The 19,829-nt window shown below is 51.5% G+C and overlaps 3 protein-coding genes across 4 annotated transcripts; 1 reads left to right on the forward strand and 2 right to left on the reverse strand.

The window, feature by feature from the left end:
- Positions 1-7,004: 7,004 nt before the first annotated feature.
- On the reverse strand, positions 7,005-10,615 carry RRP8 (ribosomal RNA processing 8). The gene is made up of 7 exons (XM_065883087.1): positions 10,431-10,615; positions 8,861-9,230; positions 8,204-8,657; positions 7,984-8,113; positions 7,719-7,825; positions 7,538-7,634; positions 7,005-7,309 (listed from the first exon to the last, which is right to left on the reverse strand). The coding sequence occupies exons 1-7, from the start codon at positions 10,527-10,529 to the stop codon at positions 7,190-7,192; spliced, it is 1,377 nt and encodes a 458-aa protein (XP_065739159.1). The 5' UTR covers positions 10,530-10,615; the 3' UTR covers positions 7,005-7,189.
- A 180-nt stretch (positions 10,616-10,795) lies between these two features.
- Positions 10,796-17,369, forward strand: ILK (integrin linked kinase). 2 transcript variants are annotated; one of them, XM_065881327.1, is made up of 13 exons: positions 10,796-10,843; positions 11,298-11,410; positions 14,536-14,701; positions 14,884-14,979; positions 15,167-15,263; positions 15,362-15,445; positions 15,557-15,642; positions 15,776-15,885; positions 15,996-16,123; positions 16,215-16,336; positions 16,436-16,535; positions 16,644-16,774; positions 16,958-17,369. In XM_065881327.1, exons 2-13 carry the CDS (start codon positions 11,322-11,324, stop codon positions 17,105-17,107), a joined length of 1,359 nt encoding a protein of 452 aa, XP_065737399.1. In that variant the 5' UTR covers positions 10,796-10,843; positions 11,298-11,321; the 3' UTR covers positions 17,108-17,369. The 2 variants fall into 2 exon arrangements, with proteins under 2 accessions (XP_065737399.1, XP_065737400.1); XM_065881328.1 differs by having other exon boundaries at positions 10,805-10,843; positions 11,175-11,410.
- Positions 17,338-18,746, reverse strand: TAF10 (TATA-box binding protein associated factor 10). Its single transcript, XM_065881329.1, has 5 exons — positions 18,494-18,746; positions 18,200-18,354; positions 17,895-17,959; positions 17,692-17,806; positions 17,338-17,508 (listed from the first exon to the last, which is right to left on the reverse strand). Exons 1-5 carry the CDS (start codon positions 18,723-18,725, stop codon positions 17,419-17,421), a joined length of 657 nt encoding a protein of 218 aa, XP_065737401.1. The 5' UTR covers positions 18,726-18,746; the 3' UTR covers positions 17,338-17,418.
- Between the last annotated feature and the right edge of the window lie 1,083 nt (positions 18,747-19,829).

Below are 19,829 nucleotides of genomic sequence, written 5' to 3' on the forward strand. Positions count from 1 at the left end.
TGTTAAATAAGGCTGCTAGATATACCTACATAGAATTTACTCTAAGGTAATAAAGCTGATCCAGGGCCCACCAACCTTCCTATTGTACGTGAAGTTAGAAATGCAAGCTTCATTGACGGGAATTTCTAGGAATAGAGAGAAGTTCTCCCCGAAAGGTAAAGAAGCAGCGCTGTCCCCTCCATCCTAAATCAAGCGAGGAGGGCTCCAACACAACCGCTTATAGTCATTTCATGTTTCCAGGAGAGGGAGGGGCCTTATATTCATCCAGCATTACATTCTCTAGCAAGACGCTTGCTACACGCAGAAACTTATAGACCCGGCTCCATGTGGCCACTGGGGTGGAGCCTGGGGCAGAGGCTTCTTGGGAGAAAGTAACCTGAGTCACTTGTGAGGGTCTGGAGCCAGAGAGAGAGATATGGAGAGGTCAGAGTCAGGCTAGCTGGGACAGGACAAGGGGAGTCAGCTGCCGGCGGGGCTGCACTTCTGCTGTTTGGCAGGACAAACATGCATGAGTTTCCCGGGAGCTCCCAAAAAGGTAACCACTCCTAAGGTATTTGTTGGAGCCTCTCCCAGGAGGGTTGCCCGCCAGGGTGAGGGACTTCAGCACTAGGACGCTGTGCATACGCTGTCAGTGTCAGGAGCTGAAGAGCCAAGGGGGAGTGTGGGCTGAGTATTGGAAGGAGGGAACCAAAACCAGTTAGTCCGCAAGTGTCATGGCGGGACTCCAGAGAACCCCAATACCTCACACACTGAGCCAACATTTAAATGCCTGTCTTAGTAGAACACACTGATGAAGCTAAACTAAATCAAAGTTTAGCCTTTGTGCCTCTAACATGCCTTCCCCCATCCCAGTCCTAGAAGTGATAGAGGAGGTAGAGAATGAGTGAAAAAAACAGACCATGAAGGTTTACCCACCCCACTGAGCTGCAGGGAGAACAGCTTTGAATTGGATGAGTTGCTGACAGGCCACTGAGATGTGGGAAGGGGCGGGGGAGACAAATATATTTAAAATAGTAATATTTCAGATTGGTCTCAGCCATGTTATAGGGAATAAATGGAACATATTTACACCAGAGTACTAACAATGTAGAAGGACCCTTGAAGTAAGGCCAAAAAGATAGGGGCTGTGGCTACCTGTGAGACTCCTGAGAAGGGTAATAGTAAGTAGGGTGTCTCTGCTTAATCAAAACACATCATCTTGTGACCATGAGGATCAAGAGTCACACAGACCTAACTGCTAACATCCTTGAATTCCTGAACCAATGCCAACAACCACCAACCATCAGGTTTCTAGTTTTAGAAGAAGAAAAATCTAATTTGTTTAAGATATTCTTTAGGGGGATTTCCTTTTTTTGTTGTTGCTTTTCTTTTGTCACAATCAAAATGTAACTGATAAACTGATAAAATCAGTATCTCAACTTCCTCATGTGAGCATTTTTTTCCCCAGTTAGGAGTCCAATTCATAGGACTGGGGAAGTGTTGACCGGCATCTGGTAAGCTAATTAAATGTCTGAAGCACCCTGAAGGAAACAGAAAGGGTTCTGTGATCAAGACAAGGTGGACAGGGTGGCCAGAGAAGCTATATTAGCCAGGGCATATCATGCTAAACACTAATGCAACAGAGGTTATTCCTTGTTCAAAGAAGTGTGGATATTCTTGATCAAGCAATTCTCCTCTAAGCAGGGACTTAAATATCCAGAGTCCTTCTATGCTCTGACTCCATCTTCAAAACATGTGCTTCAAGGTCACCCTGGAAGGCAGAGGAGGGGGTGGAGAACACGGAGAAGGCTCGTCCACTCTTGAACTGTCTTGGTCTGGTAGTGAAACGTCATTTCTGCTCCCTTTCCACTGGGGAGGACGATGCACACAGCCCCACCTTGATGCAAGGTGCTGGGAAATGTAATTTAACTGTGTGTCCAGGAAAAGGACATTTTGGTGAGCATCTAGCCCGGTTTTTCCACGGAGGAAAAGGTGATGCTGGTGTGAAGATCTGGAAGATGAAAATGAACTCACCAGGGAAAAGTATCCTGAGAAGATGGAGTGGCAAATGTAACGACCCAGAAGTAGAAATGGCTTGGAACACTTGAGGAATGGAAAGAAAGCCTGTGTGGCTGCAGTGTCGTGTGGAAGCAGTGGGTTAAGGTGCAGTTGGAGAGGGAGGCCCGGGCAAGATCACATAGGGCCTGGGAAGGAGTTTGCCTTTTGTTCTCAGAGCACTGTGAATCCCCTGAAGGATTTTCAGCAGAGAAGTGACATATCCGACTTACATTTTAAAAAGCTCACTTGGCTGAGTGGAAAATGAATTGCTCTGGGGACAGGAGTGGAAGCAACTGGACCAGTAAGGTGGTTACTGCAGTAGTCGAATGTCCTAGAACCAGGTGGACAGCCTGGGAGGTCACCAGGGATGGAGGACAACGTAATTAGAGGTCTCTGTGAGAATCTGTAAAGGGCTTCGTGAAATTACGTAAGTGGTTGAGTGACTGGAGCCGAGCTGTGTCTCTGCCAAGACCATGTTGCTTCTTCGGGAACTGTGCTCCCTTAGAACAGTGTTACAGGAACAAAAGCTGGAGCACCCCGATGACTGCAGGGGCAATAAGCCTCTAAAAGGGATGCTGAGGAAGCATAAGCACAGACTGCTAGCCAAACCCAACTTTATTCTCGTCTCTCACCACCCCTCCAACCCTTTTTCATTTAGAGAAAAGCTGCAGCAAGCCTGTGACTTTTCAGCTCATTCTTAGTTCACAGATGTCTCAGAATCAGTTTCAGATACAAAGCCAGTCTCAGATGATTGCAACGTCTAATCCTACGTTACAATAAATAATTTGCACCTATTGTAGCTTTAACTATTTTCGCCTCCCAGCTCTGTCCCACTTAAGTCAAGGAGCCTGCACTGGGGAAGGGAGGAATGGTCTGGATGCTCTCTGCTCTTCTCACCTCCTCTCCACCTAAGAGCTGCTGACTGCTCTGGGCCCAACTGCAGAGAGGAAGGGGATAAAACAGTGCTTGCCTGACTGGGTGTTTCTGTGCCCCACGGGCCTGCTAGATATTTAAAGGGAGCATCGTGCTGTGTCTTTTCTGCAGTCCCCTTTACCTTGGTGGATGCAGCTTTATTCTGGGTGGTTTCCTGAGACTCCCTCCTCAGCCCACATGGCACACTCCTAGCTTCTTTGTGCTAAGGTCTCCTTGCCTCTTCAAATGGTCCTACCGGACAGGACTCGAGACCAGCTGACACCTCCCTCTCCTGCAAGGTGCAAAGGATACACTCATGCATGGCTTACCACGGCAAATTCTGGGAACACAGCCCAATGCAAAAGCAGCAGCACTCCCCTGGCTCCACCCCTGAAACAGTTAATGAATCTCTGTTTGCCCTCCGCATTTCCAGGGCAGGAGTCAGATTCCACGTTCACCATTTCTTGGCTTTAGGAATAAATACCTCAGGCTTCCCAAATGCTCCCAGTGGAATCTCCAATTACACTCTTTCCCACTCTTGTTTACTTCTTACTATGACTGCACTCCTTCATTCTGTTCTCCAATTATTCCTTAAACTGATCTCACTGTTCCTTAAACAGCTGGCATGCTGTTATTTCTTAAAGAAATATATATTATTCTCTCTTCAGTCTAGGCTCTTAACATTAGACACTGAAGCCCAGGCATGGACTTGAAGAACAGCTTGTCCTGAAGCTGACGATGGAGCGGGGGGGACCCAGATTCAGGAAAGTCCTGCTTTCAGAATTGACAGAAACGCAGATAGAGGCTTGGCTGAGTTAGGGGAGCCGGGGTCCTGAGTGAGACCCAGAAAGATGTTCATGTAGGTGGCTGGAGCCAGAACAGGCAAAGAAAGAATCCAAATTTTAAGTAAGGGAGGAAAGCAAAAGAGGGAGGAAGGCAGACCCCAGCTGTCCTGCTGAGCATGATAATAAAGCAGGGAAAATTAATCAAGATCTAGGAATATAAATAACACTTGGGAAACAGAGATTTATCGCCTATAAAAAGGCGATGTGTGCACTACAGTGAGACAGATGCCCTGCTACTCCAAAACATCCCTTAGACTTTATGGCTTGCCTCCCTCCCTGTTATCCCAGGAGACTCCTGTCCCATGGAGCTGCCACAACAGTTGTCTCCCCAACAATCCCCAGTGAATCCTACCAAGCTGGAGAGGACTGTCAGGGTATTTTGTCTTGGCTGCCTGGTAGCCAGCTCCACTCACCAGCCTCACCTCACCCCCAAGATGGAAGTCTCTCTAGTAGGCTGTGTGAACCCTCTGTCCCTTTGAAATTCACGCTATCCCGCCTCTCCTACTCTTTGCAGATCTCCTGGATCTGCCCCCTTCTTCAAGAGGTTGGCACCTGTTCCACGCTTATGTCTACCATCATACTGGAGACCTTCAAAGTCCACGCAGAACCTCTCTCAATACCTGAGGCCTCCATGCATTAACCAATCTCCGGGCAACCTCCCTTGCACACCTCTCAGGCACTCACCCCTATACCTACACTCTAAACTTAGCCATTGCCTGGAGCTGCTCTGCTTCCAATATGAATTATTCAGGCATTCCAGTTTCTGACCACAGTCTCCCATCCTTCTAGGTTACTTGTTCAGTTACCCCCAATGCAACAACCTACTCCTGTCTTTACTCCACTCACCTGTTCTACCAAATTCCATGGTCCAGCATAGCAATCACTTACTTACAAACGGTCTGAAATTCCTTTGCTCGTTTATTTCAATTGCATGGCAAGTTTCCAACTCTGGATGATCCCTCAGTACTCATTTTTTCCACAGCTACACCTAGATTCCTGAGTACGTAGAGAGAACCACAGCATTGGGCTCACTATAAATTCATGAATAATACCACTATAAATTCAAACCCCAGGCCCTCAACACTATGCAGCAATCCTCTCCCTGCTGCGACCTGACCTCTCTCTCATCTTAATAGACCTTTCAACGGCATCTGTCGGCCGAAAACCTCCCCACTCCTTCCACATTAAGAAATTCATTCTCCTGGTTTTACTCCTCCATCTCTGGCCCCACCTTCTCTTCTTGTCCCCTTTATTGGTTCATTTTCCTTTACTCATCCATTAAATGCTCCTGAGAGTTCTATTCCAAGCCACTTTCTCTTCTCGTTCTCTTACTTTGGATACCTTATCTATTCCTATGACTTGAGTTACCTCCTCCGGCTGCTGAGTTTCTGTCCCACTTCCAAGTGAACATCAAGGTACCAAAAACCCAACCTTTTGAATGGCGTCATCAGCCCAACCAGTTGCTCAAGCCAGAAACCCAAGACTTGCTTCAGATTCCTTTCTCTCACCAAGCCGCAATGTCCCACCAGTTCTACTCACTGAAGTTCTCCCAACCACCTCCGCCTATTCCACCGTCACTAGTTCACAGTGCCCTCATCATGTGCCCGAACCTGGGCTCCTGCAACACCCCTGCTTCTCATCGGTCCCACTCAACTGGACCCTGTCATCCTTATCACCTCCTTAGATGGATCTCAAGTGACCAGCTCAGGAATACAAAGATAAAGAGTCGAGAAGACTGCAGCCTAATGCACAAAGCAACTGCCACACAGTATTTAAATGCTGAAATTGCACTCTTCACGTAGCGCTTTGGGAGTGCGGATGAGGAAGTTAGTTCTGCTTTGGGAGTAACGGAGTAGGAAACAACTAGGCTGTTTGGAAGGATGAGTAAGACTCTGCTGATCAGATGAGTATTCAGCAGAGAGAAGCACATACAAAGGTACTGAGCAGTAGCTGCTGGATGGTTCACAGCCCAGTCTCCAAACATGCTCTCTGGCCTACACAGCCTGCCTCAAAACACCCACCTTACTGGAGGCACCCAACTGGCTCAGAGCCCTGGAACCTGTGTCCCAGTGGTCACTCTCAGTTCTTGTTCTTTGAAATAGGTAGAACAGGCTATATCTTTATACCTGGGCCCATGGCAGATGCCTTCTGGAAGGGGCCAAGGACCTATCATCCCAGTTCATCTTCTCCCAGCACTAGCCTTCCCTGCCTATAGCTTTCCTAAGACATGCTGATTTGGGCCCACTACAAGGCAGAAACAACAGACAGACCCTTCTGCCAATGAACAGCCCAATCTCCACCCCAAATAGCATCAATCAGCTGTGATTTATGAAGAGGCCCAGCTCCTTCACCACCCCCCCTCCAAGAACAGCTCACAATCTGTCAAGAATCTCTAAAAATCCTATAAAATAAGCCTGTTGAAAGGCCTACCTTGAGCTCTCCCAGAGTCTTCCTCAGTCAACAAGTCCATTCTTTACTCTTCAGCCCCTAACCCTGCCTGGAGAAGGTCTTTAGAAAGCAGTAATGCTTACGACACACATCAGCCACAGCTACAGTCTATCGTGCACCTCCTGTGCACCCAGCCCTAGCTACAGATTTCCTCATTAACCCACACCACACGACAATCCCATGAGACAAGAATCCTACCATTTTCCAAATGAGTAATACGACATTCAAAGATTAAAAGACTCAGCAATCAGTGGCAGGTCTACCTGATTCCAAAATTTGTGCCCTCAGCCAGACACACACCAGGGCCCTATGGGACAACAGATACTAGGAGTAGTTTGGGCCATACGGCTCCAAAGATGGAGATAAGGATCAGGGGAAAGAAGCACTCAGTACAGGGACAATCAAACCATCTTGACCTAGAAGCCCAGACTGACGTGCTCAGCCAGGATGCTGGTGGGCTACCAGCTGCCCCAGAGCCAAGAAGCAATGCCTGCCCCAGGCCTTCAAGGCCTGGGCAGACCAAAGCTGTAGAAGCTATGGGTAAGCAGAAGGAGCTGATGCGCAAACAGGAAAAGGACAATAGAGGAGAGTGGAGATGCTAGGACAGAAAGCCCACGTGGCTCCTGAGAGATGGAAAGAGGAGCCACACCCAGGGATGCACTGAATTCCAAACCATGTCGTTTCCATGACACTAAGGGCGCATCCCCAATTCCCAGATACTCCTGCGTTCTCACAGTAACTCCTTATTCTTTAGCTAGCCCAAATGACTTCATGCTTCCTGGAACCAAGAAGCCTTCATTAGAGCAGGGCTGAGCCAGGGGTTTCATTACATCTTGTTCTTGGGATGGAGTAAGGGTGGTACCAGGCCCCGGGTCACAGCCTGAGTACTTCAGAGTACTGAGCCTGGAGTTTAAGACTTGCCTCCCCTTTCAAGGGGGGTCCAGAGGTCACCTGCGCTTGTAGAGACAAGGCTGGAGCTTCAGGCCTGAGAGTTGAGCCTTGGGCCCGACCCGAGGAGGCCCAGTCTTTTGAAAGTCAAACAAGAAGAAGTGGCTGTTGGTCAGGTCCTAGGGACAGAAAAGACCCAGTGAGCTCTAAATCCTCACCCCAGCTCCTCAAACCACCTCCGTCCACATCCCGTCCCTGCCCAGAAAGCTTCCCAGGGCTCTCCCACAAGTCATGCCTTCAAGGAGCAAACATCTGTGTCTGATTATGACCTCCATCCTGAACACCACTACTACCCTGAAGGGCCACACATGTGACAAAAATACAGACAGACTTCTTGGGGCCCTCACCTTGGAGATGACCTTGAAGCCCAGTTTGGTGACAGCCCCCAGAAAGGTCCGAACATCTTCAAAGCGGCTGCTGACCTCAGCCACTTTCAAGAGACCCCTGAAAAGGATGGAAAGTTCTGGGTAAATGCACAGACACACGCATGTGCACATATGCATGCATCTGTTTCCTGGGGACTCCTACCCTGGCTTCAGCACTCGATTTGCCTCCTCTAGGAAGTCTCTGATGTTGGTTCCCATCAGTGAAAGGCAGAACACAGCCACGTCTACAGATTCATCCTCCAGAGGCACCTATGGAGGGTGAGAGTATTGTATGAAGCACACACTACGGGGAGGAGAAAGCCAGCACCGAGTGCTAGGGGTGCCGGGCAGAGAGGGCATGTTAGAGATTAGCCCATGAAGTTTGGGCCTAGGGCACAGGCCAGATACGTGGAAGGAGTGGGGTTTACCTGGGCCATGTCACACACAGTGACCCGGGGGTCCAGAGAGGCCAAGTCGAAGCAGTGCACAGGGTTCCGGATACTTGAAGCCAGGCGGCAGTCCCCACAGCCAAAGTCAGCCACCACCAGGGACGCAGGCCTGGAAGTGGAAGGCAGGAACAGCTCACTGGTCTGGTCTGAGCCCGTGACTGACACACCTCGCTTCTCACAATGCCCAACTCCCACTCACCGCTGGTGAAGATCCCTGGCAATGCGGTCCACTGGCTGCAGTGGCCACTTCTTGACTTGGCTCTGGAAGCCACGGTGGTAGAGGAGAAAGGCCTCAGGGTCTTCCTGGAAGAGGCGCTGCGCAGCACTGCTGGGCCCTGAGTACAGCTGTTCATTGAGGTAGCGGAACCGGGCACCATCCAGCCGCTGGGCCATGCGGGCTCGCAGAGCCTCCGCCCGGGCTCCATGGCTGTCTGGACTTGGGGCAGGAGGCACCTCTGTCTCCTCTGCGGCGGCTGTGGCTGGGGCCTGCTCTGGCACCTGAGGAAGCCGAAACTTGTTCTTCTGTCTACGCTTGTTCTTCTGCCGGTTCCGCCACTGCTTGCGACTCAAGGTATGCGGAGGATTAGAGCAAGGGGTCTCAGGGCTTGGCTTGGTGGAGTCATTTGCAGCACTAGAATTCCAGGCTTTGGAACCTGCAGGGAGTGAGATGGGAAGGCATATTTGGGGCAATATCCCCTGAATTCAGAGGCTTAGCAAGAGACTAAACCTGAGACAGAGGTTGTGGCCTAGATGAAAGTACTTCTTATTCCCTAACCCCAAACCTAGTGGTGGCAGATAACCTCTGTCATATTTAGGATCAGCCGATCCCCCCTCCCTGTCCCACATGCACTAATACCAGTTTGGTCAACATTGTCCAGGGGCTGGGCAGGATTTGAAGGGTCCTGTTTCTGGCATTTCCTCTTTCTTTTCTCTTCTGCAGCAAAGTCATTGCCAAGAAGAGCCCCTTTGTGGCACTTCTTCCTTTCCACTTCCTCTTCCTTGGAGTCACTGCTAGGTGGGCCCTGTTTTTGACGTTTCTTCTTCCTTTTCTTCTTTACTTCAGGAGAAGTGCTGGCAAACAAGACCTTTTTTGGGAGTTTCTTCTTTCTTTGCACCACCTCCTCCTCGTCCTCCTCGTCACTGCCAGGCAGACTGGGGGGCTGCTGGGGAATAGATGCTGCCTCCAGGGCCCGTAATGTGGCCAAGAGCTGGCGGTGCTTGGAGCCCTGGGGGAAAACAAGGTATGAGAGCAGGGGCGAGGAGAATGGATGGGGCCTGGAGAATAAGAAAGGAGAGATGGGGACCTCATTCAGACACTGGTTAGAGGCATATGGATTATTCCCAGTCAACTTAACTTGTCATGAAGACTGCCAGACCCTGAAGAACTTTCAAGTCGCCATCCCAAGGAGGGCAGAGAAATCATCCACCCCACTTTCTTCATTGTGCAGATGAGGTAATGGGGTTCCCCAGAGAAACGTTCTCTGCACGTGATTTTCCTTCCAAGCTACAAGATCAAGGCCAGGGACCAGGAGTTCCAACCCTCACGCTCAGGCTTCTACCTCTAACTAATATCTTTTTATAAAAGTTAGGAAGGTTTCTGAAAACAAGAGTAACGGGATCACACGTGTGTGTATTAAAGGTGCCTCCTTTAATAGTTGTAGTGTAGAGAACAAACTGAAAAGGACAAGCTGTAGACAGAGGCCAGTGGCACGGACTACAGCAATGGGTTGAGGGGTTGAAGAGGAGGGAATAAAGCGGACAGATTCCATGTTGGAGGCTGACCGAAGTGTAGAAAGAGCCTGAGCAAGTGCAGCAGCCCTCACATCGGCAAAAGCTTAAAGGAGAAGGTCTGCTGTCTGGGAGGCCATTCTAGGTTGAAGTCCTACTGGGTGGTCCTAAGCCAGGCACTTATCTTGGAGCTCCCCTCAGCACCACCTCCCTTTGAAAGGTAGTACTGACAACCCTTCAACGTCGTTCACTCTTCTCTCTCCAGTCTCCACACAGCACCCAAGGACCTTTTCAAAATGCAAATCTGAAGAAATCATTCCTCTGCTAAAACACTCCACTGGCTTCTCTCTATCTTTACCGTATGCAAAGCTTCTAATCTAGCTCTCCAATTTCTACAGCACCCCCTCTCACTCTCTCCGTTCCAACTACACAGATTATTTCTGTGTAGGTGTGTGACCCTAGCAGAACGTGCTCTCTCACACCAGGGTCTCTGCACGTGCTTTTCCTTCCAAGAAACCCTCTTTGCTTCACTAACTTCTACTCACCAAGTCTCTCTCAGTTCCAACGTCACTTTCTTTCGGAAGTTCCGGGATTTTCGGGCGGTCGCAGGCGCCCCCCTCCCCCTAATACACATGCGGCGCGCCCCATCTCTGGGATCCAGCGGGGTCCGTTCCGAGTGCCCCTGCGGGTCCACTCACCTTGATTTGCGAGTCGGCCGTGGTCCGAGGCCGTAAGGCTACAGACCCGAGGTCCGCGACTACTGGGGCCTCCTCGGCCCACTCCGGCTCCTCGAACATGGGGTTGGGGAGAACGAGGTCGCGCGGTCCACCAGCCTCTCCACGTGCCCAGCCAGTCTCCAGGAGTCAAAGCGCTCAGAGCCTCCAACACAGGGCCGGAAACCAAAGAGTGAAGGCTAAGGCGGCTAGAGCAGCCGGCTCAGCGCCGAAAACCATCGAGTTTAGACACTGGTGGGCTAGAAGGTCAAGGAAGGCGGGCTGGAGGGCTGGGGGAAGGAGGCCCGCGCTAGCCAGAGAGGGCCAGGGGCGGGGCCGGGCGGCGGGCGCGGCCGGACGGGAGTTCCCCGCAGAAGGCTCCTCCAGCCCGAGTCCCGGTGAGTGTGGGAGCACCCGTGCCCCCTCCCCAAGTCTCGAGCTCTACCAGGCGGTCACCCCTCACTCCGCCTACTCCGTTCTGAGTGGGGAACGAAGGCCATCCCCGGGAAGGACCTCCGATCCCCTCCCCCAGGGTATAGGGCGCCTAAACTCCCCCCTCCCCCCAGCTCTGTCCGCGGGTAGGGTCTCTGTGCTTGCTCTCTGACATCCCTTCGGGAGGTACTGCCTCTTAATCACCCCCTACTTCGCCCGACCCGCCTTTCCCTCGCGCCCAGGGGACACAGTACGGGATCATCCCGCTGCCCCCCTAACCCCTTCACAGACCTCCAGTAGCCGGGGACGCAGACCCCCACCCCAACACAAACACTTCTCTCCTTTAAGGGACAAGGCTTGGGGCTCACCCCCCCCCCCTTCCCTGGATCCTTCTACAGTCCCCACGCTTTCCCAATCGAGGGGACTCAGCGCCGGGACGCTGCTATGGACGACATTTTCACTCAGTGCCGGGAGGGCAATGCGGTTGCCGTCCGCCTGTGGCTGGACAACACGGAGAACGACCTCAACCAGGGGTGAGCTGAGGTGGCTGGTGGGGGAGAGGAAGGGTAAAGACATGCTCCTCTCCTTGATGTGGGGTGCTCACGTCTGGTGCGGGCTGCTGACTTTCCTATCCAGTGTGATGAGGGCTAAGCACAGCCAGTCAGCGGGGCAGAGGGTCTCCACACAGGAAGCTGTTGTTTGAGCTGAATCTGGACTGAATAAGAATTTCACAGGCAGAGGCTGCAGAGAACTTTTCTAGCCTCAGTAAACTGCATGGGCAAAAGCTAGGGGGCAAGGGCAAGACACCCAGAAGAGGGTGCCCAGAAATTGTCCGGAGTTCCATATGGCTAGAGGATAGAAGACCTCTGTGGGCTTCTGTGGGCTGAAGCACTGGGTACAAGCGGAGAACGACAGGAGATAAGATTGGAAAGGTCTGCAAGGGTCAGCCAGATCATGCAACAATATTTAGACTATAATAATGCATTTATTCCAAGAACAAGGGTTTAAAGCCATGTAATGATATGATGAGACTGTCCATTTGTTAAGTGTCATCTTGGATGCTTTGTGAAGAGCAGGTGGTGATGTGAAGAGTGGCAGCAGAAGTGGTGATAGCTTGTACTGGAATTGGGGCAGGTAAAAAAGAAAAAAATGATCAAATTCCTGAAATCTTTAGGATAAAGAATTGGTGAGACTTGGTGTGGGAAGTGAGGAAGGTCAAAGATGATGACCAGGGTTCTGGCTTGGGCACTTGGGTAGATGGTGGTTCCTTTTACTGACATGGACAAGACTGAAGGGTGATGAGTTCCACTCTGGACATGTTAAAGTGACAGTACAGTGAAGTGGAAATGTTGAGTAGGCTGTTGGATTTCAAGAGAGCGATATGACTTGGAGACAGATTTGGGAGATATTAGCATGTAGGTGGCACCTGAAGAGGAGGGTGTGAAACAGAGGGGATGAGAAACCTACAAGACCAAAAAGGAGCAACTGGAGGTTGAAGGAGAAACAGGAAAATATGCTAGTAAGGCTTGGAGAAGTGAATGTTTCAACAAAAGGGGAGTGGTCAACGGTACTATAGACTGCTGAGAGGTCAAAGAACTTGAGCACTTTAAAGTAACCACTGAATTTACAATTAATTATATATTTGATGATCTCTGTGAGGGCTGTTTCAGAGGAAAACAGGTGAAGAAACTAGACTAGGTTCCTTCATTTAAAGAACTATACTGAACTTTTGTGCTGGGTGCTAGAGGTCCAGAATCAGACATAATGCTTGCCTTCAAGGCAGCAGCCCTGTGACAGGTTGAATGGGAGGTAGAGAAAGTGAATGTAGACAAGTTCTTTAAGGCTGGCTGAGAAAGGAGGACAAGAAAAGCAGTAGTGATGTTGATTCAGGATGGTGGATTTTAATTTTATTTTAAAATTTTAGTTTTTGAGGTTGGGAAGATTTTATTTTTTAGGTTTGAGAGGTAAGGATCACCTGTCATCTTCATCCAGGCTTTACAGGTTTCCATTAGGCTCTATGCTATTTCTCCATAATTCGCAGTCACTCCTTCCGTTTTTCATATAATTCTTCAAAGGGTGCTCTGATAAAGACAGCGAGCGCAGTTAGTATTTTGTTGGTGGGGTTATAACGGGTCAGGTGAGGTTGTCCAGTGAGCCTGGCATCTAGGAAGACTCAGCAGCCAAAAGGTGAAGGGGTGGCATTAGCGTAACTGGTGCTGGTTTGAGTAGATAGGGCCCAACTGGCTATATGCTGGATATGAAGTGAGGGTGAACTTCCTGCTGGCCTCTTCAGGACTAAAGTTCAGGTTCTGAGGTGACCGGCGGCCTGACAGTGGGCAGAACCCTTGTGCCTATACTCTTGCTCTTGCTCTCAGGCTCTGGCCTGCTCTGGGGCTACAGACTGCCAGAGGCTGATAAGCTGGGGCACAAATTAAAGAGCTGGGATGCAAAACTGACTGATAGGCAGGGGGTGGTGATTGCTTTAGGAAGAGGAAAGGGAAGACCCACCTCCCAGGAAAGGTTTTGGCTATCTTTGGGAGCAGAAGAGGGCAGCTGTGGAGGGAAATCTAAGTTAAAGGCCACACCCACCACCCACATTGGCTGTGTGGACATCTGGGTGGCCCGCGGTGGCGGTTCCAGGCCCCGCCCAGAGCCCGCACACGGGAAGTGACCACAGCACTAAGGCATCCCGAGGCTGCCGGCCCAGACCACGGACTGCCCCCCTGCTCCGCCCCTTGGATCTGCAGCCCAGGACTGGAGGGAATTTCCTTTTATGGCCCCGGGCTGTCAGGCCGGCCTAGCTTCCACACAGTTGGGTTTTTTTTGTTTGTTTTTGTTTTTTGTACATTTCTTTTACTTTATAAAATACAAGTTCTTGAGAAAAGAAAAAAGTCAGATGTAGCTTTCTTTCTAAAGAAGCCATTCTCATTTTCTTGTTTTCTGTGCCCAGGATTGCTTGAGTAGAGGAATCCTGTCTTATGTGGTGGTATCTACTTCATCATGAATGACTTATCAAAAGCATTTCTCCTTTTCATTATAAACCCTTCCAAACCATCATTTTAATTCCATTCCCTTTTTAGATCTTAATTTCAGTATCAGAACCAATCAGTAAGCTTGCTTCCTCTCCCATGAGCTGCGGCTTTCCTTTTCAAACCTACTCCTCCTTCCCACTAACGTGCACTGAACAGCTGCCGTCACTCCTTTCTCTCAAGAAGCTTACAGTCTAATAGACAAGACAGGCCACTAACAGATTTTTACAATCCAGTGTGACAAGTACCGTAGTAGGGGGATGTGCCAGATGCAGCGGAAAATAGAAAGGACCAACAGATGTTGCAAAAGGGGTGCAAAGGAAACCAGATGCAGAATGTTACCATGTAATGAGGGCATGCCAGGGAAGAAAGGCTAGTGGGAGTTGGTGATGGAGACAATGAACCATGTGGATTTGTTGGGATTTCAGGTAGTGGTTGGTTGGGTTTGAAGCTCAGGGGAAGGTCTGAATTGGACAGCTTTGGGAGTTGCTGGCATGAATGAGAATCAAAGTCCTAGAGGTAAAGTTTCTCAGGGAGAGTATGAAGAGTGACTATCAGTTTTTTTTTTGTATCAAAGCCTTTGCCCCCATCCCACCTCCAGATCAATGACCATTGCCCCTTCCTCAAAGGGACGATCATGGCTTCTCCCCCTTGCACTGGGCCTGCCGAGAAGGCCGATCTGCTGTGGTCGAGATGCTGATCATGCGCGGGGCACGAATCAATGTGATGAACCGTGGGGATGACACCCCTCTGCACCTGGCAGCCAGTCATGGGCACCGTGATATTGTACAGAAGGTACGTATGAACCCCTGCCTCTGTCATCTACTTGACGTACCTGCCTGGAAGTCAGCCATAGGCACTATAACATACCATAGGAAGTATGTATACTCTTCTCCCTCCTTGCATGCCTCAACACACATCTCTCATTTGGGACTGACTGTACCTTCTGCCTCTTTCCGTTTGGCCATGGGGACCAGCTGCTGCAGTACAAAGCTGACATCAATGCAGTGAATGAGCATGGGAATGTGCCCCTGCACTATGCCTGTTTTTGGGGCCAAGATCAGGTGGCAGAGGTGAGTACTCAGGCCCAGAGTTCTGGGATGGGTGGGAAGCAAAGTCTGAGCTTGAGTGGGAGATTCTAGGACCCTCAACCCATCCTATGAGTACTGCCCAGTACTCTCGACATTCACAGGGTTTGTACTGCATCTACATTGATGGTTGGTTGTGACTGCCCTCATCACAGCCACCTCTTAATTACAGGACCTCGTGGCTAATGGGGCCCTTGTCAGCATCTGTAACAAGTATGGAGAGATGCCTGTGGACAAAGCCAAGGCACCCTTGAGAGAGCTTCTCCGAGGTCTGTCCCCACCCACCGCTCGTGTCTTATCATGTTTCAACCTATCTCCTCCCACCACACAACAGCTGAGGCCAAGACTGTTTGTCTCTCTTCCCTAGAGCGGGCAGAGAAGATGGGCCAGAATCTGAACCGTATTCCATACAAGGACACATTCTGGAAGGGGACTACCCGCACTCGGCCCCGTGAGTCAGTTGTGAGGGGAGGGGTGGTGATAGAGAATAAGCCTGGGCTCCTGGGGCTGGGTGAGAGGGAGGGTGGTTAGAGGGAAGTACCTGACCTGCCCGTACTCTCAGGAAATGGGACTCTGAACAAACACTCCGGCATTGACTTCAAACAGCTCAACTTCCTGGCGAAGCTCAATGAGAATCACTCTGGAGAGGTGACCCCTGCCCTTGCCCTCCCACCCCCCGACACATTACCTGCTCTGCACTCATTTTAAGTTTTTCCTCCAGTTAGTGGGCAGGAAAGCAGTGGCCTTAGTTAAAGCCTTCTAACTCATATCTGTCCCTCAGCTATGGAAGGGCCGCTGGCAGGGGAATGACATCGTCGTGAAGATGCTGAAGGTTCGAGACTGGAGTACAAGGAAGAGTAGGGACTTCAACGAGGAGTGTCCCCGGCTCAGGTGCGGCAAGGCCTAAACTGGAAGCCTGGGTTCCAAGGAACCCTGCCCAGCACCCAGAGGGAGATCTTTTATGCTGGGTCTCAGCCAGGGACACTCTCTCCCTCTTCCAGGATTTTCTCCCACCCGAATGTGCTCCCAGTGCTCGGTGCCTGTCAGTCCCCACCTGCTCCTCACCCCACCCTCATCACACACTGGATGCCATATGGATCCCTGTACAATGTGCTACACGAAGGCACCAGTGAGTAGGGGATGCCAAATCTCGTCGTGGCGGGGGAGGGGAGAGAAATGTAAGCCTCTCCAAACTATTTAACTCTTGCCTTCTCTTTTAGATTTCGTTGTGGACCAGAGCCAGGCTGTGAAGTTTGCGCTGGACATGGCAAGGGGCATGGCCTTTCTACACACGCTAGAGCCCCTCATCCCACGACATGCACTCAACAGTCGTAGTGTAATGGTGAGGTCACAACTTCGCTCCCGGCCCAGGCCCCAGAAGCCCTTTCCCTATCTAGAATAGGACTTACCTCCTTCCACACAACTATCTTCTCCTCCTCAGATTGATGAGGACATGACTGCTCGAATCAGTATGGCCGACGTCAAGTTCTCCTTCCAGTGCCCTGGACGCATGTATGCACCTGCCTGGGTGGCCCCTGAAGGTGAGTGAGTGCATTATATTGGGAGGCAGAGAAGGGGCAGCTCAGTAGTAATGGAAGGGAAGCAGAGACAGGATAGGCAGCTGGAACAGTTAAGTCCTGTCCTTCCAGCTCTGCAAAAGAAGCCTGAAGACACAAACAGACGCTCAGCAGACATGTGGAGTTTTGCAGTGCTTCTGTGGGAACTGGTGACACGGGAGGTACCCTTTGCTGACCTCTCCAACATGGAAATTGGAATGAAGGTGAGAGCACAACTGGATATACTTGTGTTGGGGGAATGGTGGTGGTAGTGACAATAATTGTAGTGGGGCTGGGCTCTTCCTACGTTTGTTCAAATATACAGAATCCTGTCCTGAGGGCTAGAGGCCGCTCCCCACATGAGACTCAAGTTCTGAGACCCACGTTGTTTTTCCTTGTGCTTGCAGGTGGCACTGGAAGGCCTTCGGCCTACCATCCCACCAGGCATTTCCCCCCATGTATGTAAACTCATGAAGATCTGCATGAATGAAGACCCTGCTAAGCGGCCCAAGTTTGACATGATTGTGCCTATCCTGGAGAAGATGCAGGACAAGTAGGGCTGGAAAGTCCTTGTCCGAACTCCAGAGGTGTCAGGACACGGTTAGGGGAGCACACCTCCCCAAAGCAGCAGGCCTCTGGTTGCCTCCCCTGCCTCTAGTCATGGTACTACCCCAGCCATGGGGCCCATCCCCTGCCCCCATCCCTACCACTGTGGCCCAAAAAGGGAATGGGCTTAAAGCTTTGTCACTTGCCACACGGTGTCTCCCAGCACGGGAGGGATCAGCCCTGCCTGTCACAATAAAGTTTATTATGAAAACAGGCTGGTGTGGGGACAAGGGGATGGACAAGTACATTTAGATTGGGTGGCTCAGGTGAAGTAGTGCGGCTTCTTCACATTGATGCCATACTCGCTGAGGGCAGGGGTCAAGTCCTCCATGGTTAGAGTGTACTTGCGGTCCTGAGGGAAAAGGGAAGAGCACCAACTGAACACAGGAATTCCAGAGTTCAATCCCAGGTGGGTGACCCTGAGTAGGTCTTTCACCTCCCCTAGGGCTTAGTTTCCCTCAAAGGGGTTTCAGTATAATTTAAGCCTCTGCTGCTGTAGGAGGTAATAACTGACTCAACGAGCCTCGCCTCACACCTTGCTCTTGCTTCGGGAACTGCCAGAGGCTGTGCCCTTCATTTTGCAGTGCTGTAGGGCATCGTTGGCAATATCTGAGATGAATTTCTGGGCAGCTAGGGAGATGAGCCGAATTCTAGAGAGAAAAAGATGGTGTGAGAAGGAGGTGGACAACAAACTCCACACAAGCACCCAAGGCTCTAACCTGCCCGGAGTTTACTCACATGCGTGGATCCGAGGCCTCAAAGCCAGCACGGTTCAAGTAGTAACCAGTCACTGCATCGGGGATCTGAGAAGTCAATCAGACGACTGTCAGTGTTAGCCCTGTGTACTGTGGGGCTGAGAGTGGGAGGGTAAGGGAAATGGAGGGCAAGCCTGGCTACCAGGAAGCTCCTCATTTGGGTGGGCAGAAGGGATAAATCACAAGAGCTAGTAGGGGAGTAAACGCAAGAGGACGCTGCAAATACAGGCGGCGTGGCAGAAGCTGACGTGACAGCGGGCCAGCAGCCTGTTCAGGCGGGAAGCCCACCGTAGGCGTGTAATCCTCCAGCTGCATCAGGAAGTCCACCAGAGGCGTGCTGGACACCACCGGCTTCACGTCTCCGTTGGCCGCGCTTGGCAGCACGTAAACCCCGTTAGACATGGCCCCCTCCGGGGGCGCCGCGCCGCCCGCCGTCACCGGAGCTGGAGGAGAACCAGCAAACTGAGACATGGAGGTGGGAGGCGCGGGGGCCCAGCTAGGTCCGCCTTAACCCTCTGCCCTCACCCGCCGCTGGGGCCAGCCCAAGGCGCGGCCCTCGCCCTCACCCGTCCCGGCCCTCACCCGCTCCGCGCCGCTCGGCCGGCTCCCCGGCCCGCGCCGCCACGGCTCCCGTGCCCCCTGCCGCGGCTCCAGCCCCAGGCCCCCCAGCTGTCCCCGCGGGGCTGGCCTTGTTCTCCGCAGCGACGCCGGCGGGCAGCGCGGCGGGGGCCGAGACCGCGGGTGCCGGGCCCGAGGCCGAGGCGGCAGAAGCCGGCGCCGCCTCGGGGTCCGCGCCGGAGCCGCTGCAGCTCATCGGGCCGGTGGGAGAGGCGGCGAACAGAACCGCTTCCGCTTCCGTTCACGTTACGCACGCACCAGGGTTGGCGTCACACGCCTCGCGACTCGCCCCTCCCACGTCACGTTCGCTCCTCCCTTAGGCTGCTCGCCTCTTTCTGCGGCCCCTCCGGCGGCTAGATGACGGAGGCCGACGGGCGGAGACAAAGTGTTGGAGAACCGCGATAGCGCGAACGTTTCTCCTAGGCGGATCCGCTGGGATGGGAACGCTTGAATGTCGAGGAGTCTCTTCCGTAGGTCTGGGACCCCTCACCCAGCCTGACGCCCGAAAACCTTGCTTTGGGGCCCATCGCCCCGACACCTCTCGACCGTTGGTCGCCTGCCAGTCTGCATCCTTCCTAGTCCCTTTATTCAGCCTTTTAAGGGTTTGTAGTGGAGTTGGATAGCCTCTCTCCCTGGCAGCTGCCCAAAGAAGTGAGGGCAACAGGAGAAAGTGCTGCTGCAGATGGGGAGGGAGGTACAGTCCACCCTCCGTATAGGTGGTGAGGGGTGGGCAGTATTGGTTCCAGGACCCTCCCCCAAACCCCCTTTCCCCCTCCCCCCCCCCCGCCCCGCCATGGATACCAAAACCCATGGATGCTCAAGTCCCGTATATGAAATGGCATAGTATTTGCCCTGTATACTTTAAATCATCTCTAGATTACTTATAGTATCTAATACCATGTAAATGCTATGTAAATGGTTGCTGGTAAGTTCAAGTTTTGCTTTTTATAACTTCCTGGAATTTTTTTTTTTTTTTAATATCTTCAATTCATGGTTGGTTGAATCTGTGGCTGTGGTATGTGAGGATACAGAGGGACGGCTGTCTTTCAGCCTGAATAAACAAGATCTGAAAAATCACAGCTAGTGAAAGAGTGGGTTTTTCAATGCAGCAAACATTTATTTAATTCCTATTTGCCAGTCCTGATGAGCTAGGGCCTGCAAATACAAAGTTAAGTAGGACAAGGTTCTAGTCCTCTAGGCACCAATAGTCTTGGAAAGGGAGGCAAAGAGTTAACTGGCCATTTCAACAATATGTGGGGGTTTAAATACTGGAGGTAGACACAGAGCGTACAGTGCAAGG

The sequence above is a fragment of the Phocoena phocoena genome, chromosome 8, assembly GCF_963924675.1.
Source record: "Phocoena phocoena chromosome 8, mPhoPho1.1, whole genome shotgun sequence".
NCBI classification, from domain to species: Eukaryota; Metazoa; Chordata; class Mammalia; order Artiodactyla; family Phocoenidae; genus Phocoena; species Phocoena phocoena.

Coding starts and splice junctions, on each gene's coding strand:
- TAF10 (XM_065881329.1), bottom strand. CDS start 18,725: ATGAGCTGCAGCGGCTCCGGCGCGGACCCCGAGGCGGCGCCGGCTTCT. Junction 17,960..18,199: donor TGGAGGATTACACGCCTACG/GTGGGCTTCCCG, acceptor TTGACTTCTCAG/ATCCCCGATGCAGTGACTGG. Junction 17,509..17,691: donor GTTCCCGAAGCAAGAGCAAG/GTGTGAGGCGAG, acceptor CTTTTCCCTCAG/GACCGCAAGTACACTCTAAC.
- ILK (XM_065881327.1), top strand. CDS start 11,322: ATGGACGACATTTTCACTCAGTGCCGGGAGGGCAATGCGGTTGCCGTC. Junction 11,411..14,535: donor GAGAACGACCTCAACCAGGG/GTGAGCTGAGGT, acceptor CCTTCCTCAAAG/GGACGATCATGGCTTCTCCC. Junction 16,124..16,214: donor TGTGCTACACGAAGGCACCA/GTGAGTAGGGGA, acceptor CTTCTCTTTTAG/ATTTCGTTGTGGACCAGAGC.
- RRP8 (XM_065883087.1), bottom strand. CDS start 10,529: ATGTTCGAGGAGCCGGAGTGGGCCGAGGAGGCCCCAGTAGTCGCGGAC. Junction 8,658..8,860: donor GGACAATGTTGACCAAACTG/GTATTAGTGCAT, acceptor CACTCCCTGCAG/GTTCCAAAGCCTGGAATTCT. Junction 7,310..7,537: donor GCTTCAAGGTCATCTCCAAG/GTGAGGGCCCCA, acceptor TTCTGTCCCTAG/GACCTGACCAACAGCCACTT.